Source organism: Numenius arquata, chromosome 11, assembly GCF_964106895.1.
Source record: "Numenius arquata chromosome 11, bNumArq3.hap1.1, whole genome shotgun sequence".
NCBI lineage: Eukaryota > Metazoa > Chordata > Aves > Charadriiformes > Scolopacidae > Numenius > Numenius arquata.
Genome location: NC_133586.1, coordinates 29707658 through 29730097, shown reverse-complemented (window position 1 = coordinate 29730097; position 22440 = coordinate 29707658). Strand labels below are relative to the sequence as shown.

Below are 22440 nucleotides of genomic sequence, written 5' to 3'. Positions count from 1 at the left end.
GTAGCTATTGGCTCCCTATTTTTTAAACCCTCTGAAATAGTACTGAGGTTTAAGAGATGTATGTCAGAGGACTTCCCAGTAACTTCTCTGAATTGGGAAGCAAGGTATTATTACCAGGACTAAGGGAAAAGGTGTATGTTACAAAAGCTGCTGCACGTGTGTAGCACTAATCAATAAAACAGGGCTGTGTATTTCTAAGTAATTACAGGTATAGGTGTGTCAACAGTGTGTGATGTAGGTGTATATGATACAGCTGTATAGATGTGTCTAAAGGCTGCAGTTATTTACCCTGCCCAATACCGGATTCCTCCTACCGGCAGAATTCCCCTGTCCTGACCTTGACAGCTCTCCTGGTTGTTTGTCTTACTTTTAATTTACCCTGAATCTTGCCTGAAGAGAAATGCAGACTGTCTTGGAGGAACTCTGAGCCTTTTTCTTTCCCTCCTTTTCCAGGGTGCCTGCTCTGTTCTTCTGGTTCCCCAGCTCCTGGCAGCACCCTGGGAAAGGTGCAGCACTCAGTGCCTCAGGGAGGCCTTTACCACCCCATTCCTCTCCTCCTTCTCCCAGCAATGTCCCTGCTAACTCCTCTGGCCTCCCCTCTTGCCTCTGTGGCTCTGGGCCACTGGGGCTGGCACTGGCCAAACCCAGGAGATATGCCTGCCCCGGCAACCCCAGCCCTGCTGCTTGGCACAGCGGCTCTGCTGGGCACCAGGCTCAGGGCCAGCAGCATTCCTCATAGAATCATAGAATGGGTTTGGTTGGAAGGGACCTTAAAGATCATTGAGCTCCAACCCCCCTGCTATGAGCAGGGACACCTCCCACCAGACCAGGTTGCTCAAAGCCCCATCCAGCCTGGTCTTGAACACCTCCAGGGATGGGGCAGCCACAGCTTCTCTGGGCAACCTGTTTCAGTGCCTCATCACCCTCACAGTAAGGAATTTCTTCCTAATATCTAATCTAAATCTCCCCTCTTTCAGTTTAAAATCATTACCCCTTATCCTGTCACTCCACTCCCTGATAAAGAGCCCTTCTCCATTTGCTTCCCATGCTCCCATCCATTCCTGAGCAGGTAGGGATCATGGTTGTATATTGGGGATCATTTCTGTACAGCAGGGTGTTGTCCTGCGTATTCCTGAATACCCAGCACCTGTATGTGCTGAGATAACCATGTGTACCTAGTGAATTGTAAACCTGATATGTATAAATTCCATCATTTTAGAAATTCAACTTTGTCTATGCTTCCTTTTTCTTTGATCATTTAGAGTAAATTAGTGTAGGACTGATTCAAACTGAATCTGCAACTCTCCCTGCTGTTCATGTGAAGAGCTGCTATCTGCATCGCTTGAGTTCCTGTCTAGAGCATCACTGAAGTATTTATAACTAAGGCCCTAAAAACGTTACAAAGATAGTAGCATGCCGTTTCTTTTTATGCAAAACCTGCTTTGGTATGACATATCTGGAGCAGTAGGAAAGGCTAAAATGTTTATTTTGCCAGCTGACCCGAGTGAACAAATAGTTGCAGAAAGATTGGAGTGCAAATTGTTATATTTCATATCATGAAACAGGTTTTGAAACAGGCTGAGACTAATTTGGTGCTATGTAGAGAAGTAAGGATTCCTGCCAGTTATGCAAGATGTTTGAATCTTACGCAAGAATTGGAGTAACAATTTTAAGCAGAACTATTTGCTTAGGAAAAAAACTGTTGTGTCTTTGTACTTTCAGCTGTAAAGATACTCTACACACACGGGGAAATATGGGAGACAAGAGGATGGCACTGAGGGAGGAAAATTCTTAATGTTTCTTCTAACTAGGAAATAAGATTGTATGAAATTAAGATGAAGCATCCGATTTTGCATTTTTACGTCATCTAAAAAGTATGGACCTTTGTTATTTGAAAAAGTTTGTCAAACTTTAGGACAAATGTATAGAACAAGGTGTGCCAGTAAGTGGGAATTTCGTATTTCAGTGGATGCTACAGAAAGTTTTTTTTTTTTGCTGTAGACATGTCTAAGGATACTGTCTTTAAAGAACACAAATCATGCTTGTCACCAACTACGTTTTTCAGCAATGGAATTATATGAATTATAATACGTCCTTTGCGATGCTGTGAGTGAGAGATGATTTGTTGTTAGGTTTTTTTTCACTAGGATCTTAAGAGGGATTATCTTGAAGGATAGATTGTAAGAGATGATGAGCCGAGGGGTAAATCTGCTGAACTATTGCAAAGATGGCAGGACAGGAAAAGAAATAAAAACTACAAAAGGAAAGTATGAAAAAAAACCCACAGGCTAAAGCTAATCTGTAGCAGAAAGAGAGGGATGAGAAGGAATGGAGCAATGGGATTTAAAGAGGAGTTTTTCAGATGCCCTCGGAGCTCTGGCACTATGAGCGTGTCTGTTAGAGCAGGATGGTGCTGTGCTTGCATGGGCTGTTTCACTACATGAAAGGCATTGCACTAAGTGCTGTCTTTTCTTCCCTTTCTTTATCCTTTTCCTTCTCTTTTCCACCTCTGAAAGGCTTTCCATGTCACTAACATCATGCAGTTCCTTTATCTTTCCAATAGCACCTCCACCATTGCCACTGCAAAGGTGAAATACCCCTTCCTGGCCATGCGTGGTTGTGTGCTGTGCAGATGGACAATGATCATATTCAGCACATCCGTGGTACCTGGTCCTGGGAAGATCTCAAGCTGGTCATGAAACTTTCCTGTGTTTACCCACCCGACACCCCTTCAGGGTCTGCAGCGTGCTTTCCTGCTTGATAAAGAAGGAATCACCCATCCGTGCACATGGTGATTTAGTGACTTGGACACCGGCCTCACCACTTGATTCCATGCATGGCTAAGGATTTATTCAGTGCAAACAACAGCTTTCCTTGAGTTTTAAGCTTACTTCAGTGTAGTTTTGCACGGCAGCACAAAGTTGCCCAGTGGCTGCGGCAGCCACCATCCAATGCTGTGGCTCCAAAGTGCAGTAAAGTCACAGCAGCTTTTTGCCAAAAGCAAGATGTATGCAGCTTGCTCCAGCCACACAGCCATGCCCAGAGACACCCACCTTTCTCTTCACACCAGTCTGTCTTTGTCACTTGCTCCCAAATTTGACTCCAAGGCTGCTTTAGCAGCAGGTTCCTTCAGTTCGGAAGGTTCTTTGCTGCCAAAACGTACTTTTAATGAGAGGACCAGCTGTTCTCCCTCAGGACCAAGCTTCCACTTGCTCCTTAGTTTGCTTCTTAATTGTCTTATCACTGATGAATAATTTAATAATTTTTTCTTGAGCATTTCATAGATTTAGAGTTTTGTGGAGTCCCAGTTAATAAAGGGCAATGTACAGCAACGGAGAGTTCTCTTCCCCTCTGTTCATGGTACAGCTTGTCGTATTTCCCTGAGCTTGTATCAAACAATATGCAAGTAAATTGAAATAGTGAAACCATATAAAGATGTCTATCAGCATCCCACACAGATGTGTAGTTTGGGTTTTATTCCAGACTACTCTTTTATGATGCAGATAATATGCATGGAACAGTCTTTAAGCTGTAATGATGATTGACTTGCATGCCCTGTAGAGGATAGCTTTTGGTCTTTACATTTTTGTAAAAATGTACTAATTAGACATTAGCTTAAAAATGTGATCCTCTCCAGTGGGTAGGACTTGTGTTATGCATCAGTTGGAAAATCTATGATCAGCTGTGGATTTTTTTTTTTGGATTGTTTTGTTGTTATTTTTTTAACACTAGCTAAAAGGTCAGGCAGAAATATACTGCATTTCTAGATCTTTATCCAGTGTAGAGGTTGCCTCTTTTTTTTTTTTCTTACTTAAATACATTATTCAAATATTCTGCATTAAAAAAAAAAAACAAACCCAACCTGTTTGAGATAGTAGTTAAATTTAGAAGAATATCTCAAGTTGGAAGGGACCTGAAGGATCATTGAGTCCCAACTCCCTGCTTCTCTCAGGAGTACTGGACTACCAAAACTAAACCATATGACTAAGAACTTCGTCTAGACACTCCCTGAACTCTGTCAGGCTCGGTGCCATGGCCACTGTCCTGGGGAGCCTGTTCCAGTGACCTACCATCCTCTCAGTGAAGAGCCTTTTCCTGCCGTCCAATCTGAGCTTCCCATGAAGTGGCTTCATTCCATTTCCCTGTGTCCTGTTGCTGGTCACCAGAGAGAGGAGATCAACAGCTTCCCCTCTGCTGCCCGCCTTGAGGAAGGTGTAGACTGCCATGAGATCTCACCCCTCAGCCTTCTCTTCTCCAAGCTGAACAAGCCAAGTCACCTCAGCCATTCCTGTAAGTCTTCCCCTTGAGGCCTTTCACCATCTTGGTCACCCTCCTCTGGATACACTCTCATAGTTTGATGTCCTTCTTAGATTGAGGTGCCCAAAACTGCACACAGTGCTCGAGGTGGAGCTGCACCAGTGTGGTCTCAAGTGGGACAGTCACCCCCTCGACCGGCTATTGATGCTGTGCTTGATTCACCCCAGGACACAGCTGGCCCTTTGGGCTGTGCCCCCAACAGGGCACGCTGTTGACTCACATGCAACTTGCCATCAACCCAAACCCCCTGATCTCTTTCCATGGGGCTGCTCTTCAACCTCTTGTCCCCCAGTGCGGGTTACTTTCTGTTTGCATGCACTGGGATGAGTTTTCATTCGTTTTACTTTATCACTGGAGAAAGTGATGTGCCAGACTACTATGTGCCAGATGAGGAAGGCCTGTTGTAAGAAGAAAAAGACCAGGATGAAACAAGGGGACTAGGATTTGGTCACACGGTTCAATATTAATTCATTACTCTCTGTGTTTCACTTTATGTGCCTGTAAAATTCTTATCGCATCCTTACCTTATGAGGCTTCATTTATGAAGCACCTCAAAAAACACCCCAAAACATACAGCAGATAATTTAGAGGACACTAAGTATTACCATTCTTACTACATTGTGGTTGTTGGCATTGATCAGTTCAGTGTGTGTAAAGTTGACTACAAGCAGTTTTGACAGATAAAAACTCCATAGTCTACGATGCCTGAGTCGAAGTTACTTGGTTTTATGGTCACTTTCTATACCATGTTTTACTGTTCAGTTCAACATCTCTTCTGCCTTCTCGTGTTTGTAAATGTCTCATTCAGAAACACTAATTTAAAATAACATCTTTGCTATTAGGGCATCCGTCTGCCTTTGTGACTATGTTAAAGGAAACCCTAATTTTTGGGAGTTGTGCTTCATAAAAGATACTTATTCCTGATCCAGGTGCCATATGCATGTGCCCACCTGTGATACCCTTCTGAAGATGCAGCTTGATTTTTTTTATCAGAATAAATTTCCCCATTAGTGAAGTTGTCTGAGTTGATAAATGTGTGTAAATGAAAATCTTTCACATATCTCAATAGCAAGAAGACTACTAAAAATGAACGGATATCTTAATTATTTTTTTATTCATAAGATAACTGTTACTGGCATGGAGAGTCACAGTTACCTAGCAGCAACAATTTAGATACATAAGGTTTATTTTTTAAAGTAATTTGATTTTCGTTCATTCCATGTTAAGTAGGGACACCTAGTAACTATCCCACTAGCTAAAACTATAGATGGTTCTAATTTATAGGTAACAGTATAATGAAACTTTTACTTAAAATACTAGAGATGTTTAGGAAAAAAAATACCCTCTTGACTTAGGAATTTCTTAAGCTTGACTTCTCTGTTTCTGAATGTTCCTTGGAAAATGTGGTCGATAAAATGTCCTTGCAGAAATGCCTGGACTTGTTGAGCATCTCTGCTGTTACTTGAGTCTCTTAGCATTGCTGGTCTTCTCAGAAAGATAAAATCATGGCCTTGAGACAAAGAAGGGCAGGTAAAGATGATGTTGATCCTAATACCTGGGGCGAAGCTGTGTTTTCAAACATGTATGTCATATAGATCAGGGGTAGGACTGTGCTATTCGCTCTCCCCTTGACACTGGGAACAAGAAGCTTTGCCGAAAGACATTACAGTTCCCAGCGCTCTGTTTGTTCTGGTAATGTGGGACCACTTCAGTGTTTGGTGTCTGCCAGTATGATTACACAGTCTCTTCAGGTTGTAAATTCGATTGCCTTCTCCGTGCTAGAGAAGTAAGAACTGTGCATATTTAAAGTGGCGCCCAAAGCTTATAGTTGCATTGTAATTATGGTGTCGGGGCAGGCTGGGGAAACTGGACAGAGGGTGTCAGATAAGCGAGCAGCACGGTCCCAGGGGGTGAGTAGTGACGGTCGTTTTTTTTTTCACTGACTGTAAGTGATTAGACAGGTGTATTTTATAGAAAAATAAAAATATAAAAAAAGCAAAAAGCCTTGCTCCAAGAGCCTCTTCAAGCTGACATAATGGAGAGCTGCACTGAGTTTTAACATCTTGATGAGGATTAAGTTTCTGCAGGATACTATTTAGATAAGACAACACTTGGTCTTCTCCAGCTAGTCAAAGCGTTCAGTGGACTGCTTCGTTTCTTCTTTGCTAGAGCCTGTTTTTCTAGCTTGCAGTAAATGTGTTCATGGTAAATGCAGCAGCAGTTAAATATTTGATTGCGGGACAGCACAAACTCAGTGGGTGCCTCATCAGGAGGACAGTGGTTCATCAGGGACCCACCTGGCATCCAGGCAGTGGGTGATGGGGACTGGGATGGGCCCCCGAAAGCCAGTCATATCAGATGCCATGTTTTGAGATGTTCCAGCCTCGCTGCAGCACCCAGTGACAAAGATCATTTTCGTAGCTGAAATTCTCCTGTATTGATTTTTCTGTTTTATCATGTGTGACTGTGGGGGTATGGTCCTTTGTTAGTTTGAGGGTTGTTTTTTTTTCCTTCACGCGCTGAAAACTCCAATTAAAAACTTTCATAAGAACTGCTGGCTTAATGTTGGCTCATTTGTTGCTGAGTGATAAACTGTGTGAGGGCTTTCGTGCCCCACCTTGTGATACCCTGTATTTCCACTCCTTAACCCAGGGTTTCATCTCCTAAATACCAGAACCTGTTATTATTGTAGCTGAAGTTAACCTCTCTGGTACCTTGAAAATCAGGCGACTTGGATGGGACTTCTTATTTGAATGGTTTCTGCCTTTCTTTTTTGTCCCGTACCAACCAATAAAGGATTCAAAGCAAATTCCACTGCATATGGAAGAAATGCCAGTCATGTAGTGTATTGTAGCTTGTGGTACCCTGGAGGCAGACAAATACTTGTTTCTTTCTTGTACTTATTTGTATCTTGCCTGCTTTTAAAATGAGAAATAACCTATTGAAAAGTCTGGTTCATTGCAACATATATATTGCATGATGTTTGCTTTTCTTCACTACAGCTTTATGCAGCACTCCTCTTGCTTTTTCCGTATAGTTTACACAAATTATTTTTACCTGTTTACATGTTGGGAAACAGATGGTCCAGGTAGTAAATACCTGGCTTCCCAGGAGCTGTGAAATTGAATTGTCCCAGGAAGCTCCTGCAGAAACCTTGTATTTACTGGTGTACGTCAGTAAGTCTTCATGTTAACAATTCTTATGTATCAGTGGTTATTTCCACCATTTGATTATCGGGTGGTTTAACCTAAAGGAAAACCTGTATTTAATTATTATTTTCCTGCTTTCTTTGAGCTGAAGGGGTAATATTGTAGATATTTCTGAAAAAAATGCTCTAACCCTGAAAACCCATGGAAGAGCATTGTAGTAAGATTAAAACATTTTATTTTCCTTTAAACAAGAAATCTAATTTATTTTTGTTCAACTGAAAAAATTCTAGACTGGTGTGCAGTATGCAATATGTTGAATCTTCCCAAGGCACTAAGGTGGAATAAGAAAAAAATTCAGCAGTTGACACAAGTTAGTGCTGCTGGGAAGTGATGATAACTGTCTGAGAAACAGAGAAATTACTTGATGCTGAAAGCCATGTTCAATACATTTAGTTTCATTAACAGTTCAGCTGCCAAACCTCTCAGTGGCGAAACTTGATATTACAGACTCTTAGAACAACAGAAGGATTCAAAATCATTACTCTGCTGATAGACCTCTCCTTCTTAAAGGATCGGCAGTACCTGGAAGGCTGATTTATTAAAAAGCTCACCTAGGCATTGCCGAGGTCTCAGCCTCCTATTAGATCTTCTCTCTGACACAGTTACTTTCATTAATTTATTTTGAGAGAAACCTTCTTGTATAAATTTTTTATGAGGTTAGGTGTAAAAAAAAAAAAAAAGTATTATTTTGGGCAATGTCTGATACGTTCTGTGATGTTTCTGAAATAATCAAGATAATGTGCATTAGAGCACCTGTGACTGGCGTGTCTTTTGCCCCCTTGGAGAGCAGCTTTGTGTGCTGGCTGGCTGGGGTATGTAAAATCCAAAGTACTGCTGTAATAGCTTCGGGGATGACTTTCTATTGCACCTGACTCCAGACTCACAATGAATTGGAAATTACAGGACAATTATTCTTACGTCACTATGAAAATTTTCGGGCTCACCCTTGGACCATGCAGGGAAATAGCAGTTTTCAAGCTGTACTCCCATCAGGAAAATGTCACCAGGCTTATAATGCTGGCCTAAATAGTTCTGTTCAGAAGTTTCTGTATGTTGTTCAGAAAAATGTATGTCTTCACTTTCTCTTTGATGTGATTCTCAGTGTATGGGATTGTGTCGGCTTTGGAGAGGGTTTGTCTAAGTCTCTAGATAAGGTTCAACTCTTTCCCATTCTGAAGAAACAGGAATACAGAGCAACATTTAGCATTCTGCACTGAAATGTTCCGTGATGGTGATGATGATGGTAATAATCAACTTTATTGCTTAGAAATATATGTATACGCTGTTCTTTTTAGTTCTTCTTACATCAGTGCCTTCTTCAGACAAAAGTCATATATCTAAGCTAAAGAAGATAAATACACGCTTAGTCTCTCTGAAATACATTTTATATTTATTTCATTATTGGAAAACTAAATGAAACAGTAGATTGGAAAGATGTGAAATGCATGAATTGCTTTTTAATTGGAAAGAAGACTGTTCTTTAACCTTTCTCTGGCTCATTTTTATACTATGTAAAAGTGGAAATAATGTGCCTATCTTTACATATATATACACACACACATGCATATACCTATATCAAAGTATCCCAGGACACTGAGTCCACAGCAAGCATTATTATTAAAGCGATGTGTTTTGCCATTGACTAGCCATTATTTTATGCAGCCAGCACACCTCATGCGGTGTGATAATGAATATTTAAGTGATGTATTTCAGCAAATATAATTAGTACATGGTATCTCAGATAATACTATTTTGTAGGGCAGTGGTTTTTAACCTTTCTGTAGGTGACCCTTACTTGAGAAAATTGGTTATATGACTGTAATTCCTCAGGTTATACTCCTAGTGAAGGGTCTTTGCTTATGTGAGTATGCACACCGTATTTTCGCAACCAAGCCACCCATCTGGTTCCAAGACCAAATCTGTCATTTTTTTAGCTCCAGCAATGCTGGGAACAAGCTAATATTCCTGCTGCAAGTAGGCTGGTTCTGCCTAGGTGCAGTCAGCTGTCTGGATCTCAGCACCTCTGTTTTGGGAGGGTGATGGAGTAGCCACCGGGCTCTATGTCTGCAGCAAGAACAGGTCTGGCCGAGCTCGTTTGACTGCTGCTGCTCCTGCGTGCCCAGCCAGGGGCTTGTGCCCCGCAGTCCCAGAGCTACAGGCACCAAGCATTTCCCTGGCCTGAGCTGCCTCGTAAGCGGGGAGGTAATTTACCCTCAGTGCTCCTGCTAGGGCTATGGATGAAGACGCTTACAGATATCAAGTGATTTGGCCAGAATCACTCAGGGGCTGGCTAAGTCAGAGGAGGATACAGACACTAGGACAAAGTCGTAGACTTTATCCATTAAACCACCTTTCCCCTTTCCTGTGATTATCTGTATATTGTGGGTAAGCAATGAGGTGGTTTCTGTTTGCTTTTGTTGTTTCTTTTTCTGTCACAGCACCGCTTAATTTTCTATTCTAATATTGTGCTGAGGAGATGGCTGCAGCACACTGGCAGAGACTGATAAGTGACTTACAATTTTATACCACACGTTTGCTGAATTTTCAGTTTGAAATGTACAGTCTGGGATGACAGCCAGTCATTCAACCTATTCTTGCCTCAAACACTGTAAAAACATGCGGACAAAAGAAGGAACACCTGGCAAATGTTTTGGGTTTACAACAACAAGAGAGAGAGTTAATGATATCCATGGTTATGAGCGAGATAACTTGCTTCTTTACAGCATATGTTGAAAACATTTTCAGAACATTTAGACTCCATTTAACTGTAGCCTTGCACAAAATAATGTAGAGAATTAAAGCAAGCGAACAAGAACTGGAGCGGGCATAGCATAAAACAGAGTCGATATTGCTGGGATGGACCCCTGGTTCCACCCCACCGAGCTCAAATCCCAGGGTGAAAGCTGGCCGTGGAGGCGGCAGCTCCCTGTCATGCTGGATTATACTCCTGGGTGTTTCGGTGCTTTCTTTTCTTCCTGACTCTGAGTAATGTGATCTGCCTTTGAAGATGAATTTAGCTTGGAAGGTGGCCCTGTGGTTCTGTGAAAAACCTGTTACTCATTGTGATAGCAGATGATGTGGCTTCCTTGAGAAAACAGTGCAGTGGAGTTATTTGAATAAAGAACTAGGAATACTGAAGACTGGGTTTCTGATGCTGGCTAACAAAGATTTTCTGTGGGTTTACTCAATTTTTTCTTTTAATGCATCAGTTTAGTTGTCTTTGTATGTTCAGTACTTGTTTAGATGTATAAGGAAATAGCTGCATCATTGTTCATTTCAGAAAAATAATATATGTTTAGTTTTTTTCTTTCAGTTCTTTTGTGAAAAGGATTGATGAGAGGTGTTTATATATATTTATCCTTAGAGGTGTTTATATATATTTATCCTTAGCATTTAATGATGGCACAGAGGCCAATTCAGCACAACTAAGATGCAATCTACATTACTTTTTGAGGTAGTATTGACAAAGAACAGGGATGCAGGGAAGCGATTGCTTTGCTTAGATGAGGGATGCTGCTGATTCTGCTTCGAATTTAATCTCCGAGGTGGGAGATTAACTTGTCCCCCTCAGATCATTGTGTTGCGTGGATTTAGTACGTGTGTTACCAAAGCCTGGGAAGAACTTTGAAAAATAATTTGACCATGCTAAAGCAGATCTGAAGTTTCACTTGGTATTCTAGGCAACAGTTGAACTGCAAAAATAGCTGAGAGAAGTGGTGTTTGGAAACGTGTGCTGTGGAGCACACAGCCGTCCCTGTCGTACCTGCCACGCTGTGACATCCAGTGGCTTTTCCTGATCCCTGAGGATGTGCTGTGGGCTGCAGAGCCTTCGCTCTCACTGGCATAGGCAAAGCTGAGACCACAGAGACAAAATTATGCTCAGGGCTGGATTTTTGTTTGGTTTGTTGTTTTTTTTTAAGGAGACGAGGTATTTTGCATCATTCTTTAGCTGAATTTTACCTTTGCACTAGCCTGATTTTTTGTTTTACTGGATGAAAGAATGAGCAGAGCAAAACGTTATTTAATTTTCTTTTTTAGCATTTTGGTTCTGATTAAGCCCAAATAAGTCAATTGGATAGCTTATGATTATTTCAAAGATATGTAGATTAGACTTTTTATTCTCAGATTAGTTAATTAGAACACAGTTTATCCTCACTCAGTTCTAATTTGCACATTTGAAATGAACATTGCTGATATTGACTGCAGTAAGATCTCTTGAAGAATCGCATGTTGATTATATGGTCATTGGACCCTGAATTTTCAGAAGTGCACAGCACAATCAATGTGTACTAAATTTTATTAGAATTAGGTATGTTTGTTGATTTGTGAATTTACATTAAAAAGTAAAAAAAAAAAAAAAAGGAAAGCCAAAACATGGAGACTACCAGTATTTCAGATTTCCAGTTCTCTAATTTTCATTGTGGTTTTAAGAGACTTCTCCTTAAATCCTAAACATTGGAGATTTTATGGTGTATTCTGGTGAAACCCCCAATTCATGTAATAATTGAGAAAAGGCATAATTTCCTCAGTATTTTTCCCCAGATCGATACTGGCAACTGCTATATCAAAAGTAAAATCTCTTTCCTGATGTAAAAAGCCAGATGTACTCCATCAAGACACTTATTGTGTCCAAATAATAAAGCAGTCGGCAGGAGCCCACAGAGCATGTCCTATCGTCAGGTACGTTGTGCCAGTCCTTTAAGCTGCTGATCTTTTATTATGGGACAAGTGATTTACTTTTCTGAACTTCTGAGCTCAGCAGATTTGTAGGTACTGCTGTTGAAGTTTTAATTTAGGCAAAGATGCTCATAAAGAAGTGCTCAGATGTTCAGATGTGAATCCAATTTTATATCCCTGGCAAGTTCAATAGTGTTCAGCCTCTGCTTTTGATTCATTTAAACAGATGTATGAAGAAGCAGCATATTAAGCTTTTATCTCTCTCATATATACTTATGAGTGTGTGTGTATGCTCCCTAGTTAGTACTTTTTATATATATAAGCTTTTATATGTTTTAATATAAACTATGTAATATCTATGTAGCATTGATACTGGTATTTGTTTTATTATTCTATATTAAATGGTACATTCATCTTACGCCAGATTTCTGAGGTTTTGCAGCTGCAATATATGTTCAGTTACTTCTGCACAGATTATTTTGTGCAGTACATTTTATTTACTGTGTGGGAACTGAGCCTTGAGACAGATTAAATTAATTTGTGGTATCTTGAATTGAGTTCTTCCTTCCTTAATCTTACAGAAATTCTGTTCCTTCTTATTGATGTGCAGTTGGCTCATTTTTAAGAACAGCCTCTATGATTTTGAGGTTGCAAGATTCAGAATCTCTATAAGCTGGCGCTACTGTGTCTCTCGGAGCAAAACTTTTTTGTTTATGTGGGTATGACTTTTCCATATTTATCCTCCAAAAGGAAAAGCTGCATCCAAAGTAAACTGAGAAAATATAAAGCACATGAATCTTCTAAAGTAGTTTTTAACAAAAGGGCATGCGTTTGTGTTTTATCACTCATAAATATCTACTTACTGAAATCCAAACATGCTTTGTTTAAAGCCAGAACACAGACTAGGAGAGTAATTCCACTTAAGCTTCTACGTGCGTGGATATTGTCCAAACACATCTTCTTCCTGCTGTGTCTTTCTTACTCCACATGCTGTTGGGGAATGGCGCAGGACCCGGTGTAGATTAGATGTTTATGGGTTAGGAGTTCCAAATGGGGGTTTTAGACGTGGAGTTTGCTGGGCTAAACAGTCTCTTTCAAGCTTGGGTGAGGCATAGCCGAGGCAGGGGTAGTGAGGAGAGCAGCACATACGATGGCCCTAAAAATTTAGGATGTGCTCATGAAAGGTGACTTTGTATTTAAAGGACTTGACGCTGCCATAAGGTGAGCATTCAGGCAGCAGGCATTCAGTAAAGATAAAGGAACTTCTGTGCAGATTTAAAGCAGCATGGGAAGGTCGAGGAATTTATTATCATTCCCTTCTTAAAGTTTCTTGTCCCAAGACAACTTCTGCTTGCCTTGCACACGTCCCTGGAAACCTGCGTGTCCCTTCTTCATCGTCCTGTGCTTCCCCAGCCTCCCAGAAACACTTCAGAACATTAACCATCTCTCTCCAAAACCTCTGTTCTCCTCCTGTTCCTGGTTGTACTGCTGTTTGGAGCAGGTGTTTGCACTGTGTTTCCTTGGGGCGGGCAGCTGGGGGAGGAGTGCCAGGGGAGGAGCAGGTCCCCCAGGACCAGGCAGGACATGTTCACCAGTCACCGTGCCACTCGTCCCTCCAGTTACCAGGGTCTGAGGTGCAGAAACATGTGGGTTTCCCTATACAAAAGAAAAGAGGTGGTTACTTCTTCTCTCATGGATGGCTTAATGTGGGAGTCTAAGAGATCCCCCTGATTATGAAAGGAGTTTTGAGAAGAGCCTTGGCACCCAGAGGCCTGAAATGATGCACCGGTTTCAGTTCCTGGCTGTGTGGCCTGGTTCTCAATTGGGAATAGCCTGCCTTGAGCAGTTTGTTGGGGTTTTGGGCAGGTTTGCTGTTTTTCTTTAGATATTGGGCTTAATTAACGTACAGTTAATTGATCAGTTCAGCAGTGTTTCTATACTTCATTGTTTCATGTAAAAATAGATCAGTCTCGTTGCAAATGTTTTCCCCTTGTGATGTTTTCTTTTATTGTTTGATTAAGTACAGAATGTGCTTCAGTTTCTAAAAACAAACATACATCATTATAATTACAATTTCCCTAATATCACTTATTCTGATTATTGTTCACTAGAAAACTACAACTTGATATAATGACTAAAGCACGCAGTTCATAATACACTTACAGGGTTTGTTTTCTTTAGTCTCTCTTGCTATTTTTATTAAAAGTTATTGCAACATACAGAATTGCACTTAAACTTATTTACCATTCTGCATTTATGTTCAGAAAAGTGACTATGCTAGAATGACACCTGCTTATTCTATTTTCTTCTCATGCACTTTTTATTTTAATCCACTTGCCTAATTGATTAGAAAAATTGATTTTCATTATCAATGCAAACATGTCAGTACTCAAAGAATGAGAAAAGCGTATATCCTTCTGTATCTCAAAAACCATTATCTGTCATTTTTCAATGAAAGAGGCTGAGAGAGTAGCATGATTTTCAGATCTTGGTGTGTGTTTGTGGCGTTGCTAAATTGAAAAGTACAGGCCAAATCCTGATCACGTGGAAGAACATGAAAGATACCATCATTGCATTGTTGCTCTCTTTTCATATTCGGAGTTTAATCTTCTTTCACTGGCACAAATACTGTTCTTTTGAAGCTGATTGGTAAAATAACAGTGAGTGAAAGCAGATTGAGATCTCTGATTACATTTTATGGAAGCCTAAAGACCATATTCACAAAAGCTCTTTTTAATCCATTAAGATTCTTCCCTTGAAGTCCCTGATAGAAACAGCGAGGAAAAAGTTCCTCTGAGTGGGTGTAGAGAATGGTCAGTCTAGACTGCTCTCCTGGCTCCTCCACAGAGGAGCCGTTCTCCAGGAGAATCCATAAAGAAGTATTTTTAAATCTAAATATAGTCTTTGTGAACATCCCAACTGTGCAGCCTTGAAACACTGTTTTATATCTCTGATCTCTGATGATCACTGGTGATTTAACCATGTTTTGATGCCTACAGGTCCAAGCGGCCCGCAGGCTTAGCTTCCCGTTTGTGGGGTTTGGCTTTTTTTCCAGGCAGTGGTCCCTTGGAAATGTCAAGGAGAATAGTATCATCAACACACATTTGTGATTTATTTTTCTTTTCTATTTTAGGCCCTTCAAATCATCACAGCCAGTCGACGCTGAGGCCACCTCTTCCTCCGCCTCACAACCACTCTCTGTCCCATCATCATTCCTCTGCCAACTCCCTCAACAGGAACTCGCTCACAAATAGACGGAACCAGATCCACGCGCCCACTCCGGCGCCCAACGACCTGGCCACCACCCCGGAGTCCGTACAGCTCCAGGACAGCTGGGTCCTCAATAGCAACGTCCCGCTTGAGACCAGGTGGGTGATGTGGAGGACACCCCTGGGGGATGTCCCTGCACGGGTCTCTGGAGCGCACAGAGGAGACTATTTGGCTTGTTAGGAGATGAGGGTTAGTTCGTTTCGTGTCAGTGATGGTTTTGGCTGACACAGCATTGGGAGTTAGTGACATTAGAATATCTACAAGCTTCTGATGTGCTTTGCATTGGAAGATAGACAGATGGACATCTCTCTGTTCACACGTCCCATTTTAAAGCCTTTTATTTGTTTGGACCATCCCTGCGTACACAGCCCGTGGTATTACTACAGCATATTTTACTTACAGGCTCAGGGACAACTTAACTGTAAGTCATTTGGACTGTGTTGCTGAAAAATTATACATTTGCTTTTCCTGAATCATAGAATAGAATCATAGAATCATCTAGGTTGGAAGAGACCCTTGGGATTATCGAGTCCAACCATCTACCCTACTCTACAAAGTTCTCCCCTATACTATATCCCCCATCACCACTATTTAGCCAGGCTGGCCTCCTACCCTGCCTACTTGTTTTTCGGCACACGGGGACAGCCTGCTCCTGTGCCTTTAAGACTTCTTTCTTGAAGTATGTCCATCCTTCCTGGACTCCTGTATCCTTAAGGGCATCCTCCCAAGGGATTTTGTCTAGCAGTCTTCTGAACAGATTAAAGTTTGCCCTCCGGAAGTCTAAGGTGGCAGTTTTGGTAACCCTTCTCCTGGTTTCTCCAAGGATAGAGAACTCAATCATCTCATGATCACTGTGCCCTAGACAGCCTCCAACCTGAAGTAACAACAGAGGTTCATTTGAAATTATGCATTTTGGGAGACCTTGAGAAACAGTCCCAGATTCAAGACCGACAGTACTATAATTTTAATTTATATTTCATCCAGCATGCAAGCTCATTTTAATCTCTTCTGTACGTCTTAACAGCTTGATGGCCGTGGGGCAAACAGTTGCATATAAATGAAAAGGTGCAGCATTTAGGGCTGCCAGTTAAATAAAGAAATAAATGCCTGACATGCTGCCGTTCTAAATATTCTGGTTTGTTGTCATTTGGGGTATGGAATGTCAAACATATTTAACTTGGGCTTTAAATAGCAGAGCTGGCAGAGCTGATCTCCCAGAATTCAGAATGAGCCATTGTGGTGCTAGTAAAAGTGATTGGAATAGCGAGGTGCTCTTGCTAGCCCCGATAGCTGCAAACGCAGCATATGGGTGGAGGAGCCGGACGGCTTCTAGCTCTGGCTCCTGCCATGATTTCAGCTCCTTGGTTGCCACAGCTTCTGAGAAGTTATGTTGGAGTTGGGAATCCAGTGGGGCTGTGGGGGACTCCTCCCAGAGCAGCCAGGTATGGTATGGTCACACCGCCCCACACCCCTGGCCGGGGCCCTCCCAGCCTGTCATAGAATCATAGAATTGTCTAGGTTGGAAGGGACCTTTAAGATCATCTAGTCCAACCATCAACCAAACTGATAAAAACCATCACTAAACCATCTCTCTAAGCACTATGTGAACCCATTTTTTTAAATATCTCCAGGGATGGTGGCTCAGCCACTTCCCTGGGCAGCCCGTCCCAATGTTTAATAGCCCTTTCAGTGTAAAAATTTTTCCTAATATCCAATCTGAACCTCCCCTGGCCCAACTTGAGGCCATTTCCTCTTGTCCCATCGCCTGTGACTTGGGAGAAGAGCGACCCCCCTGCTTTGCTACACCCTCCTTTCAGGGAGTTGTAGAGAGCAATAAGGTCTCCCCTCAGCCTCCTTTTCTCCAGGCTGAACACCCCCCGCTCCCTCAGCCTCTCCTCATAAGACTTTTTCTCCATTAAACACTGCATCTGCTCTGGAGCCCTGGGAGGAGTCGGTGTGGCCGGATTGAAGCTTACAACACCCAGGCCGCTAATATTCAGTGGTTAATCAGAGGTTGTAGCACCGTGGGGAGCAAACGAGACTGAGAAGAGCAGGGAGCCTGTGCCCAGTCTGTGCCCCAGTGCCGCTTTGGAAGGCTCACAGGGGGCTTCAGTAGTATTGCCCTACTCTGCTGAAGTGCTAACATGGGTGCCATGAAGAAGTGGGGGGGGCTGAAAAGCAAATGCAGGTTATCTGAAGCCTGAGATATCCAAAGAAAATAAAGGAAAGGGATTCTCACTTACTGAATGTTCGGAGCTAACTTTGGCCAAACAAAATCAATTAAGCGTGAAGCTTTGCTCTTAACTGCTGCTTCTGTGAGAGCATTGCTGCTATTTAGAACTTATCTTTGGCATCCTGAATTTGGTATTTATTGCTAGAACTACAAGATTGAAATGTTGGTTGTATTCAGCCCAGGCCCGTTGTTGCTGTATGGTTCTTTGCCCAATATTATAGCATGGTTTTAATTCTAGTGTAGAATGATCCCCTACTGTTCCTTGTCTATCTGTTTTCATATGAAATTGTTCGTGGGTACAACACTACCTGAAATATGTCATTTTTGATGGCTTAAGATTGTCCCAATTTACCAAACACTTTATATGGAGGGAATTCCTTGGGATATTCATAATACTGTCATCTCTGAGAAACAGAAGTGGGCATTCGTTTGCCTGTTTTGCTTCTAATGTCTGATTTTGTGCCAATTCCCTGTCAGTGGAGATTATCAATTCCATTGCTAACTTTGGTTCTTCTCCTTTTCTTTTTTTAATCATAAACCCTCTGGGAATATGAATGTATTCATGCTGATGACAAAAGGTTACTTTGTGAATACTGTTATATTTGGAGGTTGCAAGATACCCGGCAGTTAATTGGAGCTTTCCCATAGATAGGTTTGTCATAGGCAAGCATTAAGATATTGGAAAACATCCTGACAGGATTGGTGTGTTCTAAGGCTATTCCAGAGTTGGTTCAGGATCGATTTTTTTTTTCTTCTTTTCTGAAATTACACACCTGACAGGACTTGATGACAAGTTTCATCACAAGAATATTAACTCAGAAGATGATGGTTTTTATTTTTTTCTCTGGATTGCAGTGAATTTTGCTGAAATTGATGCCTGCAGAACCATTGGAGACTTTCAGAATTTGCCTGTAATTCTTTCACTTTAAAGCTGGTATTTCATCTGCATTCATACCAGTAGCCGCACAAAAAAGAGAGCTTTTTGGTAACTTTTTTGTTCGGCTTTTACTTTATAGCTTTAGCTTGTTGTGAAACAGTGACCCCTCTTACGCTGCCTCTTCACAGTGCACTACTCTCTAATTTTTTTTTCTTGTTGTCAGTTTATTAATCTTGGTAGTGGAGTGCTCAGGAGGCAAAGCCAGCGCTGACAGCACCTGCTTTATCAGGAAAGAGTTTCACAACTTGTAGTTTTCACCTTTCGGTTACCTTCAGTAGACTCTGCTCTCAGCTGAAAATAATGTGCAAGTGGTCACATTACGGATTATGAAACAAAAAGCGGCACCGGAGCTGTCTGAAGGGGGTGCTTCGTGTCAGCACTACAGAATTCAGATCATAATTTAGATTCCAGGCGTCTCCTTATCTAACCGTACCCAGCGCTGAAATCATTGAATAGTACGACCAGTGTCTGCATGTTGTTATTTTTTTCCTGGGAAGAATGTTTTCCCCTTCCCTTCTTTCCTTTGCTGTTTTAGGCAGTTTGGGTTGAATTTAGACTGTTTGGAGACAGCACATTTCCCAAAAATATCCTTTCTCCACCCCTTGTGTTAATATTGATGGGGGGGGTGAGTGTTAATCAAATTTGTTTTATTTTCTTTGTGATGTAAATTAGGCTTTTATTGCTTACACGTTTTTTCACATGCCCTTTTCAGGCAGCTATACCCCACGTTCCTTTGTACCCTTTGCGGTTCTGTATTTTTTACGTAATTATGCTTACCTGTATTGTAGTAGCTTGTTGCTTTTACTGGAGTTACAAGATTGCAAAATGCAATGCAAAATACAGAGTTGCTAATTAGGCTTTTTTTAGAATCATAGAATGTTTCAGGTTGGAAGGGAACTTTATAACTCCTCTTGTTCCAAGCCTCCTGCCCTGGGCAGGGACACCTCCCACTAGACCAGGTTGCTCAAAGCCCCATCCAGCCTGGCCTTGAACACCTCCAGGGATGTGTGCTTAATTTCAGTGTGCTTGTTCCTGGTTCAAGGGAAACAAATATGGACTGTATCTTCCCTGTCTACTGCTTCTTTATGGCTGCAACAGGCCCCTGGGCTGGCTGCGTAATTGTTCTGTTTTCTTTGAAATAAGAGTCCGTAAAGGAAAGGTTGAAATATCTTTAACTAAGGATGCAGTAATGCATTGCCATAGCATTTTTATGGTACTATTTTTATGATTCGTTTCTGCAGTACTTAGCTGCTTTACCTTTAGGCTCGGAGCTGCTGTTTAATGCTCTTTAACTTTTATTGTCCTCTTGCAGTCTATTTCAAACCATCTCCTCCTCCTCCTTTCCAAAGTGCTGGTTTCTACGTTTTCCAGTTAAGAGGTGTTCCTTTATTGCTTCTTTAATCATTGCTTTCGAAGAGGATGAATGATGAAAATACTACCTTTGAACATCCCCGTGTGGGTCTCATTACTTCCAGACAGCCGGAAAGGCAGCGCTCTGCTTTAAAGCTTCAAATGCTTTGAGGGCACAGGGAGAAAAGTATGGCTTTGCAAGGAAGGTTTGCATCCCTCTCTGTGCCGTGAGAGTCCTCTCTGGTACGGGAACCTCACACAGGGCCATCTGCAGGCACCGGTCAAAAACCCAATGACTCATAAGTGAGGATAAGAGAAGGGCTTTCATGGATGGATGTTTGCCTGAGATTGCCTAATGTACTAATGCCTGTTCCAGTACTTTATGTTGATATTAATTTAGTTGGTACCATTATAATTAATAATACTTAATTCAGGAGGAAAAGAAGACAAAATTAAATAGGAATTAGTCTTATTCCTTAGTCTCGTAATTAGTTCTCATAGTCTGAAATATTTTCAGTCCAAATCTTTCAGTTTTAAACATAATTTTGTATGTATGTCTATAATTTCTTTGAGCTTGCTAACAAGGATCTTTTGTTAGGCTTGAAGGAAGATTGTAACATACTAATTTCTCTTTTATATTTCAGGAGAAAGGATGATGGTCGCTATTCTGACGATTATGAAATTGCTTTCTTTAGCTCTTGTGGGCTTTAGCGTAAGAGCAGTGGTCCAAATCTGGGGTCATTGAAGCAAAGTTTAGTTCAAAGATTGAGCAATCTGAAAATTAGCCTTGAAAGAATCCCCATGTTGCTCTTCAGAACATTTGCCCTCTCCTGGGGTTGACACAGTCACTCTGGGTGAGCCTGAGGAGAGCAAGCTAGAGCAGAAATGGGAGATTAATGGATGGAATAACACCGTGAGCTGAATCCCAGTCTGTACCAGTTCAGTGCATGAACTACAAAATCATGGGGCATCATAGCAGGGAAACATCTGCCCTCAGCATTTTTGTAGCTGCAGCCTTCCAGGCAGTGAAGAAATGAGTGTGGTACTCAGTGGCTACGCACAGGCTACGGCAGAAAGCCAAGAGCAAAGTACATGAAGAGTGGGAGCATGTTTTCTTGTTGTGTTAGGTTTTTTAAGATTTTACTTTAATGTTAAAGTAATGGTTTTAAACTGAAAGATTTAGATCAGATATTAGGAAGAAATTCTTTCCTGTGAGGGTGGTGAGACACTGGAACAGGTTGCCCAGAGAAGCTGTGGATGCCCCATCCCTGGAGGTGTTCAAGGCCAGGCTGGATGGGGCTTTGAGCAACCTGGTCTGGTGGGAGGTGTCCCTGCCCCTGGCAGGGGGGTTGGAACTAGATGATCTTTAAGGTCCCTTCCAACCTAAACCATTTAATGAGTCTATAAATATCTGAAATGTTGTTAGTGCATTCGGATGCTGTACCACGTTCAAATGTCAAGATCAGCTGCAGAACTTCAGAACTGAATATGTAAACCAAAAGTTTCTGAATGTGTAGAAGTTCCAAGTTACAGCCGCTCTCCACAATTGTCTGCCTATTTTCAGTGGTGTCTCAATATTTTGATATCTTTATACACGATGCAAAATGTTCTGGAACGGAAAAGTGAAAGAATTTCTTTTCCTTTTGTTAATGCAAATTTCTAGGATATATTCAGCATAACAAACAACTACTTGGAACAGTGAAATTACTCCTCACTCTGATTTTGCTTTCTCTTACGTGGCTTTCTCTTACCACTTACTTAAACTATACGGCTACAGGCACGTGCTACAGCAGTTTAGTCCTCTGAGTTTGAGGGCTGGGGGAGGAGCTGACTCCTTCATTCTCTTACTCCTGCATGTGATAGTTGCAGGAAGGTTGTGTGGGCTTTCCAAATAAATGGGAGCTGCCTAGATAGATTCTGGATCTATCTAAAAATCAAAAGCATTTTAAGGAGTCGAGTAAAGCACGGTCAAAAGCATCCCCAAGGACTTCACTCACATTTGGGCCATGTACTTGGTGGAATTCCAAAAACTTTGTAGAAAGGTCGTTTTTAGCAGGCTACTGTAGCATTGTTTTCATAACAAATGTAGACTGTGATAGGAGAGAAAAAAGGGTGAAGGAAAACACTGGAAAAGCAGGATACGTAATGATGGTTGAGAGAATCAATCTAGATGTACTCCCACTCATACACAAAAGCTCAAAGAAGTTTTTACAGATTGCAGATAATTGCATGTTTGCACGATCTTGTTGCTTTGCATTTTCAAGTTTTGGGTTGTGCAGGGTGAACAGGCAGCGTGAGTGACTGTACAGGAAGAGGCAGGTACAATGAGGGTGTTACTTTTTATTAAAAAAAAAAAATTGATCTCAAATGATGTGATTTAGGTTTCTATTTTTTAAGTTTACATGTAGACTGATAAAATTATTTTAGAGATCTGAGTTTATTATTCG

General features: G+C 41.5%; 1 protein-coding gene across 3 annotated transcripts in view; it reads left to right on the top strand.

The window, feature by feature from the left end:
* TENM2 (teneurin transmembrane protein 2) overlaps nucleotides 1-22440 on the top strand; it is a 520319-nt gene that overhangs the window by 322783 nt on the left and 175096 nt on the right. For all 3 annotated transcript variants that reach the window (XM_074155640.1, XM_074155639.1, XM_074155638.1), the window contains one exon: nucleotides 15337-15571. In XM_074155640.1, coding sequence (XP_074011741.1) covers nucleotides 15337-15571 — 235 coding nt within the window. The remainder of the gene's footprint in view (nucleotides 1-15336; nucleotides 15572-22440) is intronic.